The sequence below is a fragment of the Salmo salar genome, chromosome 20, assembly GCF_965601325.2.
Source record: "Salmo salar chromosome 20, fSalSal1, whole genome shotgun sequence".
Taxonomy (NCBI): domain Eukaryota; kingdom Metazoa; phylum Chordata; class Actinopteri; order Salmoniformes; family Salmonidae; genus Salmo; species Salmo salar.
In genome coordinates, this window is record NC_138310.1 from 34,642,153 (window position 1) to 34,653,582 (window position 11,430).

The 11,430-nt window shown below is 44.0% G+C and overlaps 1 protein-coding gene across 1 annotated transcript; it reads right to left on the reverse strand.

Annotated features, from left to right (window-relative positions):
* Window positions 1-4,499: 4,499 nt before the first annotated feature.
* LOC106580503 (zinc finger protein 703) lies at window positions 4,500-8,480 on the reverse strand. The gene is made up of 2 exons (XM_014161650.3): window positions 7,787-8,480; window positions 4,500-6,981 (listed from the first exon to the last, which is right to left on the reverse strand). The coding sequence occupies exons 1-2, from the start codon at window positions 8,036-8,038 to the stop codon at window positions 5,494-5,496; spliced, it is 1,740 nt and encodes a 579-aa protein (XP_014017125.1). The 5' UTR covers window positions 8,039-8,480; the 3' UTR covers window positions 4,500-5,493.
* Window positions 8,481-11,430: the final 2,950 nt, after the last annotated feature.

Genomic DNA, 11,430 nt, shown 5'->3' on the forward strand with positions numbered 1-11,430 from the left:
TTCTCAGAACAAGAATAGACTGACGAGTTTCAGAAGAAAGTAATTTGTTTCTGGCCATTTTGAGCCTGTAATCGAACCCACAAATGCTGATGCTCCAGATACTCAACTTGTCTAAAAAAGGCCAGTTTTATTGCTTCTTTAATCAGAACAACAGTTTTCAGCTGTGCTTACATAATTGCAAAAGGGTTTTCTAATGATCAATTAGCCTTTTAAAATTATAAACTTGGATTAGCTAACACAACATGCTGTCACAGGCGTCGTAAGGGACAGACCAAGGCGCAGCAGTTACAGTGCTCATCTTCTTACTTTTATTTAGAGAGAACACTCAAAATAAAATAAACCGACGACGAAACAGTTCCATAAGGCACACAGGCTATACAGAAAATAACCACCCACAAAAACACAGGAAAAACCGGCTGCCTAAGTATGGCTTCCAATCAGAGACAACGAAAGACACCTGCCTCTGATTGGAAGTCATACCTGGCCACACATAGAAAAAGAAACATAGAAATAGAAAACTAGAACCAAAATCCCCTAGAACCAAAAAACCCCAAAACACACAAAACAAACACCCCCTGCCACACCCTGACCATACTACAATTACAAATGACCCCTTTACTGGTCAGGACGTGACACATGCCATTGGAACGCAGGAGTGATGGTTGCTGATATTGGGCCCCTTTCTCCTATGCAGATATTCCATTAATCAGCCTTTTCCAGCTACAATAATCATTGTATTGTACACTATTTCTGATCAATTTGATGTTATTTCAATGGACCATTTTTTTTGCTTTTCCTTTAAAATAAAGGAAATTTCTAAGTGACCCCAAACTTTTGAACGGTAGTGTATATATTTTTTATTTTAGTTTATTTTGTAAATATTTTCTTATCTCTTATTTTTCTTAAAACTGCATTGTTGGTAAAGGGCTTGTAAGCATTTCACAGTAAGGTCTACACCTGTTGTATTCGGGGCATGTGACAAGTAACATTTGATTTGATAAAAAAAACAAAAAAAAACAAGACAAACATCAAATTGAGACTCTGCATGCAGAATTCTGCAAAAACATCCTCGGTGTACACTGTAAAACACCAAATAATGCATGCAGAGCAGAATTAGGACGATACCCGCTAATTAACTAAATCCAAAAAAGAGCCTTTAAACTCAACCACCTAAAAGGAAGCGATTCCCAGACCTTCCATGAAAAAGCCATCACCTACAAAGATATGAGCCTAAAGAACAATCCCCTCAGCAAACTGGCCCTGGGAGTCTGTTCACAAACACAAACACACCATACAGAGCCTCAGGACAGGAAATCAATAAGACCCAAAATCGCGAGATAATTACTTGACACATTGGAAAGGATTTACCATAAAACAGAGCAAACTGGAATGCAATTTGTTCCTAAACATAGAGTACACCGTTGCAGAATACCTGACCACTGTGACTGACCCAAAATTAAGGAAAGCTTTGACTATGTAAAGTTTCAGTGAGCATAGCCTTGCTATTGAGAGAGGCAGCCATAGGCAGACCTGACTCTCAAGAGATGACATTCTATGTGCACACTGCCCACAAAATGAGGTGGAAACTGAGCTGCACTTCCTAACCTACTGCCAAACGTATGACAATATTAGAGACACATATTTCCCTCAGATTACACAGACCCACAAGGAATTAGAAAACAAATCCAATTTTGATAAACTCCCAAATCTATTAGGTGAAATACCACAGTGTGCCATCATAGCAGCAAGATCTGTGACCTGTTGCCACAAGATACATAGCCATAATATAACATTTGAAATGTGTCTATGATTTTGAAACTTTTGTGAGTGTAATGTTTACTGTTCATTTCTGATTGTTTATTTAACTTTTGTAAATATTAAACTAGGCAAGTCAGTTAAGAACAAATTCAAACCAGCCAAATTGTGCCCCACCCTATGGGACTCCCAATCACAGCCAGATGTGATACAGCCTGGAATTGAACCAGGGTGTCTGTAGTGACACCTCTAGCACTGAGATGCCATGTCTTAGACCACTGCGCCACCTGGGAACACTTGCTTTGGCAATGTGAACATATGTTTCCCATGCCAATGAAGCCCTTTGAATTGAAAGTGAGAGAAGGAGAGCGAGAGAAAGAAATAGAGTGTATGAGAGAGAGTGCCTCCTCCCTCTCCTCCTCTCACGCTCTGTCGTGGCTGTCATCGTGGTGAGCCAGTGTGGACTTGGCGTATAATTGAGGAGCAGCTCCACACCCTGTCGTCATTAATCACCGGGGCTGTCGGCTGTCTGCCCAGGACCCCACAGTGACACGTAGCCAGCCAGCCAGGCAGGCATGGCAGCACAGCTCTCTCTCAGCTATGTCCCAAATGGCTCCCTATTCCATTTATAGTGCACCACTTTTGACCAGGGCCCATGCAGCTATGGTCAAAAGTAGTACGCTATATAGGGGACACTACGCTGCCATTTGAGACGTAACCTCTGTCTGTCTGTCCCCACCATACCCAGGACAGAGGGACAGGACAGGGAGATCAATCTATCTAAGGTGTGGGCTCTCCTGTGAGAACAGCAGTTGGAAACTAAATTAACTGCTCTCCTCCCCACCAGCCTCCACCTCCTCACCCAGCCAGCCAGCCTGCAGAGCAGAGGTGACAGAAATGAAGTATCTGGGTGTTGACTCAGCTGTAGCAGTGAGAGAATCTAAAGATAGATGGAGAGTGAGACTGATGAGAGTACTGAGATGGAAAGAATAGTGAAGCATTTGATGAATGAGTGTAAATGGGCGACAGCAGAATTAATTCCTCCCTCTTGACAAGATTGAACGTTTTGTCCTCAGTTTGACCTCTGGTTCTAGGCCCTGTCTAATACACTAGTGTGAGGCTGATCTCTCACAACAGTTTTTTAAGGGCCAGTGCCAGCCTCTAGAAGACATTAACATCATTTTTGAACTCTGACATTTACTACTACATTTACACAGGGATCTGGATAAACAAAGCCAATAGCTATGTACAGCATGACAAAGAGGGATAATGCAATACTGAGTCAAATATATAATCTGTACTTCTACAGCAGACCCATAGGTGGCAACATATACTAGAATATGACCCAATTAGTGGACCTCTTTTAGCACTTTAATGTATCTTCAATATAAACTGTATTCTTATTTACAGTACAAGCTCAAAACAACTTATCTGTCCTAGTTTTGATTCCAACCTCTGATCCAACCCTGAAAACAGATAGAGAACACAGATAAGCCATATGTGTGGCAGACCATCCCTGTCCTAGTCTGCTGGCATTAGCTTGTTTCTGGGGGTGAAAAATGTGTCCGCTGGTCTTCCCTCCCTCCTGATGAGTTCACCTGCTCAGCTCTCAGGGCAGAGTGACCTTCCTGGGCAGGAAGGGCTGGAGCTGGCAAGCCCACAGAGGTTTGGGAGCGTGATCTATTTTGTTAATGGCCCTGTCAAGTGACACCTGTGGTCGCCTCTCCCTCTCTCCTGTCTGGAGTGCTAATGAACCGAGTGTGCTTCTCTAGCTAGGGGAGTCTGGGAGTCGGGGTCAATAGCCACCCCTGAGACTGACTACTAGCCTCTTCACTTCCGGATAAACCTCCTATCCTCCACACTATCAGGCCATTTAGGCTAGATAAATAAACCATTATTTAATTGAACCAAGACACAAAAGACTGGAATTACTGAACTGTGGTGTTGTTGTTACATAGGCTTTCATTCGCTATCCCTGAATATTAGCATCTAACAGATACTTAACACAGAGAAATATGTCCTTTGGTAATACATAATACAGTATTGTATTTATTAACCTACTAAATGTTCTTCCCCACAAGGGGAGAGCCATGGTATCTGTCCCAACTGTCATCCTAGTCTTTAGTGCACTACTTTTGACCAGGATCCAGGGGGCTCTGGTCAAAAGTATTGTACTACATAGTGAACAGGGTGCCATTTTGGGCACAGCCTTGTTGTTTGTGTTTCCAGGTTTAAAGGCTGTGCTCCTCCTCTCTAGGGAGGACAAGGTGTCAGGAGCTTTGATTAATATTTCTCTATTAACTACCTCCCATTGTTAGCCCTGGCCGTTGTGTAGCAGGGCCATCCGTCAAACAGGGAGGGGAGCCAGGGTCAGCAACCCTCCAGTCATTATCGAAATCCCACTGACCCAGCGGCCACTCAGCGACAGCCAGCAAGCCACAGTGCTGCTGAGACTGCTATTCTGGCCCCCTAACAAACAAGCATCAGCAATTAAACCCTGGCTTGCACTCCCAACAGCCAATATTGTGGTGGAGGTAGAGGGAGAAGGAGAGGAAGGAGGGATAGTGGTCTTCAGAAAGAAACTAAATGGCTAAATATGATCTGCCTTCTCTGGGACAGTGTGAAATCCTGTCAACTGTTATTTATTCTGAATTATTACACATATCCATATAGCTGTAGTATATCACTAAATTACAACTATACTTGTCCATATAGAACTGCAGTACACCAAATGACATGATTCATTGAATAGTTAAATTGTTTACTAAAATAATTTAGTACAATTTAGCAAAATGATAAATGACCCCCTTATAGCCATAATGAAAACTAGTTATATAGTGTCATAAGTTATGACACTATATAAGCATTTCAATAAACAACTTTAAATGCAATCAAGTATAATTTTTTAACAAAATAAGACCTTTCCCTGTCAGAAGGGTAGCACTGCCATCGTTGTGTTATTATTTTGTTTGAATTAATCTCATCCTCTTTCAATTACAGTGAGCAACCCCAACGGGCTGACTCGATAACACTTGAAAATTGTTTGCATCTTTGCTTATGTACAAATACTAAATAAATGGCAATGACTTTATCATCGTGACATTACATTTTCCATCAGTCTGAATAGTAGAAGAAAACAAACAGCAGAGATGGAAAGATACAGAAGCAAAGAACAAATTTAGGCTTATTCCTCCAGAAAAAAAACACAGTCCATCTTTGCCATGGTGAAAAACTTTATTTAAAGAGTGTATGATAGGCATAATAATAATATAATTAAAATATTTTTTTCCCAATTAGAATACTTATGAACAATTAATTTGGATAGTAAACTTCCCCCAAGTTTGAATGCCAAGCGCTCAAGTGAAAAATAAATACATGTTTTCAGTCCTGGGAGGGAGCGAAAGAAAAAAATCTAAAATCAAAAACCAATCCGAAATCCCACAATCTCATCCAATCAAATTCAAGCTCCTTTCTGTTCCCAGGCAGGTGTCTGGCCCAAACACCAATGTCTCTGGGCCTGTACTGCTGGCCAGCCATCACCACTGGGTCTTGCCATTGAAATGCCATTCAGAATCCTGTGGCTAACAGGTGGTATTCCAGGCAGGCAGGGTAAAGCCCCCTTGTTCCGGCGACTGGCGATGACCCCTCCTGTCCAGACGGGGCCTGGTCCATCCATCCACTGTGCATATCTGAGGTGTCCAGCTTGTGCCTGTTCTGTTGTCTTTGTGTCCTCAGACATCACTGGTAGCCCAAGGTGGAGGCTGAGCCTAGTCTCTGGCTGTAGATGGCATAGGGGGAGTAGTAGGGCGAGGACGCCTGCAGTGAGTGCATGGGCAGGCCTGGGGCTCCGGGCAGGTGGGCCTTGCTGTAGGGGTGGTAGCGAGCCAGGCTCAGGCCAGGTGACCCCCGCAGGGAGAAGGAGCTGGGCAGGGTGCCGGGGCTGCCGGGCTGGGGAAGGTGGAGGTGGCAGGAGGCGGCTGAGGAGGGGTAGGCAGAGAGGGGCTTACTGTCCAGCCCACCAGGTAGCGCCGTGTGAGTACGCAGGTGGGCCAGCAGCTCCTCTGATGTGGAGAAACGTTTGTCACACGGCCCTCCTACTGACACCCAGTTACAGGCGTGTGGCTGGGGCTCGTTCTGCAGCATGTAGCCGTAAGTGTAGAGCGGGTGGGACAGGGTGGGGGTGGTGGAGGATAGAGAGCTGGGATGGAGGGAGTGAAGGTGGTGTGATGGGTACATGATTTGGTAACCTGATTTTAGAGAAGAGGGGTCATGGACACATGTATTGCAGTTGCTGCCCCCTAGATGGGGGTGGTTGGGGTAAGTCAGACAGTACGGGTCCCTGCATAGACCCTGCATGAGGGAAGGAGGTGAGGCCCCAGTGAGGGGGCTGGAGCTGGGGTGCTTTCCTGGGATCCCCATCCCTAGACTAGACTTGGTATGATCCATGAACTGAGATGGGTAGCCTGCATAGGCGCCCACTATGGAGCCATGGTAACCCATGGAGGCGGGGGGCATGGGGTAGACTGAATGGCCTGGTTTGAAGGGAGAGACAGGGGCGATGTGTCCGGAGCCTAGCCCAGACTGAGAGGACTGTGGGTCAGCCTTGCTCTCCGGCCGCGGGCTGCTAGCGGAGCTGGCATTGCTGGAGTTGGCGCTAGCCCGCATGTGACTGGAGTTAGCTAGCTGGGCCCCGTCCAGCTTCTCCTTACTGTGATCAGAATCTTTTTTCCCTGTGCTGCTGTCTGAGCTGGCCTGGTCCGAGCTCACAGGCTTGTTGTCTATGTGCAGGGCCTGAGAGTGTGATGTCTGCTGCTGTGTGGAGGGGGGCTGGGTCTGTCTGTGGGACTGGCCCTGGGAGTGCAGGGGAGGGGAGGTGGAGCTGGGAGAGGTGGAGTGTGGGGGGAAGGACGGGCAAGAGCCACTGCTCCCGGATCCACCACTGGGCACCCTGAAACCAGCTTTGTCTGTAGCACCCTTGGTCACCAACCCATCCTTGCGGCATTCCCCTCCGGCCTTGTTGTAAGGCTTGAAGCTGGACTTATCCTCCACGGACTGGTGCTGGTCTCCAGACTTGTGGCCAGAGCTAGAGGAGCGTCCGGATGGCTCCTTGTCACTGAGGCTGATGGAGGAGAGGGAGCCCAGCTTGGATGAGGAGGGGGGGTCTGGTTTGCCGATCTGTGAGCAGGTCTGAGCGAGCAGGGCCAGAGGACTCTTCTTAGCATCCAGCTGAGGGGGCGACACAAACAGAGACAAGATGAGAGCACAGCCACATTAAAGTACTCTATAGTCACACTCTATACTGGTCTTACATTGGATGGTAATTCGGTAACTATTCTGTAATTTTTTTCTTCGATTTTGTTCTGAGTGTATAGTATGTCCACTAGAAATATATTTTAGCCAGTATCATTTAATAGGCCAAATAAAATGTCCATCCAATAAACAAGGTGCAGTAAAATGCGTTGTAAATGTTAGTAATAATTTAGCCCATGAGTCATATATCTATCCGCAGAGGGAAGGAGACATCAATCTTCCCAAAAGTTTTATTTCCCTGTGAAAAAATCCTTAACAGAAAGAGAGAAAGCCAGAAAAATGTATGACTGCAATGTTGGCACGGGGTAAATAGCATCTGTTCTATTTGGGAAAAACGAAGGAAACGATTTAACTATTTCTGTTTACATATTTTACAGACAATTATACAAAATATATGAGAGTATCAAATCAACACACTGGCCTTATGTAACCTCAATAACTCATGACTAACTAAATAATAGGCTACTCATTTCAAATATTAATTTCATAATCTAGTTTGTATTATCTACGCGCAAACTTGAAAGGTAAAATAAATATAAACTGTATTGTAATGTAGACGAATTAGTTACAATGTTATGCGTAATTTGATGCGTAGGCTAATACATGAGTAATCTTGTAAACTACGTGGGATATTTATAAATATTTGTAAATAATTCCAGACATTAACACGGTCGATGATGATCGAAGAATTCGACAGTTCTAGAAAATGTGCTTTGCTTACCTCAATGCTTACTGGCGCGGACGTCAGGGGTTGGAGATACTCTGGGTGTAGCAAGATGCTACTGTGTGCGCTCAACATCTTTAGAATCCGAATAGGCAGCCTTCTAGCCTGGCGTGTTGGATCTGAGGGAGAAGGTACGGAAACCAGCTGTATTTTAGTTCCTCTCGGGAGTGAATTACAACGGTCGTTACCGTTGCGCTCAGGGGACGGACTGCGTAAATGCGCGTCAGATCCACGGGGAGAATTGTTCATCTGGATCCGGGCGGCGCAGAGTTCGGGCGATGGCAGGGAACGTGTTGTTGTAAGTAGAAATACATTTATGAAAACAACATATGATGCACAAATCAATAATCAAGCATAAGTACTCGGTCTGTTTTAATCCAAATATACCAACAGTAGCACGGGTCTCATGATTGTCATCAAATGATTGTCTTTACAGAAGAATTCTCTCAAATGTCAACATTCCTTGACCCAATCTTCTGTCCTTTCAAAATACTTTCCTTGGAATGGACAATTACATCCGTCCGTCTTGTAAAAGAGGAATGGAGAAGAAAGATCATCGGTAGTCAAGGACTAGTGTAAATAGAATATCCCCTTAGACGATACGGTCAGGCTTTTCTGTCGCTGTCCCACTGTCTCCTTGTTCACACAACAGCTAGTACCATGCTCATTTCACATACTAAAGACCTAACTAAGGAGGCGACATTTTTAAGCAAGAAACCGCGGTCCAATCGCGAGTTCACGCATTCGTAATAAGGGGGGCGGCTCTCCTTGTAGAGGCGTGGCCTGCCTGTGCCCACACCCCTCCACTCTCCTTGGCAATGATTTTTAAATATGGCATAATATATAGACATGTATTTTTATGATAACTGAAATTTAAGTCACTTTTTATGTCAATAAAAAATCGATCTCTACCATAGATAGTTCATAGCCACACAACAAGCTGATGGTTTGCTTTAGATGTCATTTGTTATATAGCCTATACCCATTCCCCTTGTAAATTAGTTCATTCAATTCAAAATAACAGCCCTATGTTCATGTCTGGGAACAATTCTGGAATGTTAATTGCCTTTATTGCATTACTGCTGGCTGAATTGCCAATTAGGTAATTTAACTAATCTAATTACGCAATGAATTGGATGTATTATTTGAACATTTGTACTGACGGATGTAATTACAATCTGGCTGAAATAAAGAAACTTTGATCCTCTGGCTACTCTGCTCCTCCATTGGTCATAAATCATGTCTGATAGTTCTAATTTCTGTCCCAAGTAACCACATGATGCCATGTCACCTCCCGTTAAAAGGTCATCTGATACATGTCATCGTCTCCATTTAGGTGATACATTTGAATGCCACACTTGTCTAGAGGTGCCTGTCATGACAACCCAATATCAACTGTCTGACAGTAACACAGCAAGAAAATTAACCCATATTCAACCAATATTATCCAATCAAATACCAATTAATCATGTTATGTCAACTTATGTGACAACAATCAACATCAACATTTTTGCCTTGTTCAAACATATTAAAAGGACAACTATTCCACCATAAGTCTAGTTTGTAATCTCAGGCCCAGTTGAGATGAGGAACAACTCATCTTGTGCCAGCTGTGTGTGTTCTGTCTTCCTAAACAACAGCTGGGAGTATATACCTGTTCTGTTTTAAACAAAACAGCACTGTTCATTTAAATCAATTACACTGAGAGAACTATAGTCTAGCTGACATACTCAATGACTCAAGAGAACAATAAATATGTGTCATAATGGCCCATTACAAGCTTGATAAGCTCTGTCACACTTTCCGTGTCCCATTATTAATGGTGCTGTCAGCAGAGTAGTCCTTGACTATAACGACGAATGCCATTTATCTTCAGTTAAAAGGAAAGGCGGTGGGATGCTGGCTGGCTGGCTGGCGGTGGATAGATGAAGTCACTTCTTCTGCCTCACTCAACAGGATCGCTGTTTGACCTGTCATCATTAGGCTTAGCCGTCACTTATCACCTACACACTGCATTGAACGCTTGAATAACCTGCCCAGATCCAAGAGCATGTGAATGCAGATGTACAAGGGGTTAAGTGTGATGTGATCTTCGTTTTCAATGTGTCTGTCTGTCTGTGTGTGCTTGTTTTATTCAACCATGCGATGAAAGCTGTACAAATAGATGACGCATATGCAGGTTGGTTATAATGTTCACGACACAAAGCCAATTCAAATGTAGGTTAGGCCACAAAGCATGCAGAATAGAAATAACTTCAAATCAATTTTTATTCAGTGTCTAGTGCTGATCTAAAACATTCAAGAAATTTCATGAGGAAACGTGCCATGCGTATAACACAAGTTATTCACTGACATACGTGTAACTCAGTCCTCCATTTGCAAGGGGGTCAGTTGGTTGAGAGAAAGGGAACATTTTGGGTGTGTGGGTTAAAGAAGGGGGTGGGGGAAAAAGGAGACCTGGAGGAGGGCAAGAGAGGAAAAAGACACAAAGAGAGAGAGAAAGAAACAAGGGGAGGGCTGAAACAATGGGGAGCAGCTCCTTTCATGTTTTGCATTGAAGTTGGGCTGGTTACAGCTGTTATGGCATGTTGGTGACTGATGGCCATTTCCTGTTGTTGATATTTAAGGGGTGGGTTTCCCATCAAGAGGGCGCTTTGCAGTAGAAATCTCTTTGGCCGGTCCTGGAAGCATTTGCCTTTGCATGCCCATATCAAAGCAAGAGGTCTTTACTAGAACAGCAGCCGAACAAAACACCCTGTCCCGTGGCTAGGGCTACACGGCTAGGCAACGAAGACTAGAGGACCCCACAGACATCCTCTGTCTTTGATCGTGTGATTTACAGACCCACTGAGGCATGTAATGGAAGCCTAGGGCGGCAGGTAACCTAGCGGTTAAGAGGGTTGGGCCAGTGACTGAAAGGTTGTTGGTTTGAATCACTGAGGTGACCTAAGGGAAAAATCTGTTGATGTTCCCTTGAGCAAGCATAAGAGCATCTGCTAACATGTCAAATGGCAGGCCTTATTTGTGAAAAGGTTGGTGTTTGACTCACTTGAGTTTAGTGATGTACAGAATGTAGATCACTAGAGTAGAGTAAATGGATTGCTCATCCTGTCAACTGTAGACCTACTTACTGTAAGAGTAAAATGATGTTTGAGGCACATGAGGATGTTCATTCTCAATTGACCTCTTGTGTGATGGTTAAGTTGTAAAGGAAGATGCTGTAGTTCAGCCCATATTTCAAAGGGTTTTCAGGCCATGTCCATTTCTATAGCCCTCTGATTCTATCAATGGAGCTTAAATGGAGAGAAACCACTGACTGAGTGCAGTTTACTGTCTGCATCCCAAATGCCCCCATATTCCCTATATAGTGCACTACCGTTGACCAAAGCCCTATTTGTATTTGTATTTATTATGGATCCCTATTAGCTGCCCAGGCAGCAGCTACTCTTCCTGGGGTCCAACAAAATTAAGGCACTTAAACAATGTAAAAAAAATGTACAATACATTTACAACAGATTTCACAACACACAAAGTGTGTGCCCTCAGGCCCCTACTCCACTATCACATATCTACAACACAATATCCATGTGTACGTGTGTGTATAGTGCGTATGTTATCGTGTGTGTGTATGCATGTATCTG

Bases quoted from the DNA above. Each gene is read 5' to 3' on its own strand.
- LOC106580503 (XM_014161650.3), bottom strand. From the start codon at position 8,038: ATGAACAATTCTCCCCGTGGATCTGACGCGCATTTACGCAGTCCGTCC. The intron at 6,982-7,786 runs GTAAGCAAAGCA...TCGCCCCCTCAG, and splicing joins CCGCGCCAGTAAGCATTGAG to CTGGATGCTAAGAAGAGTCC.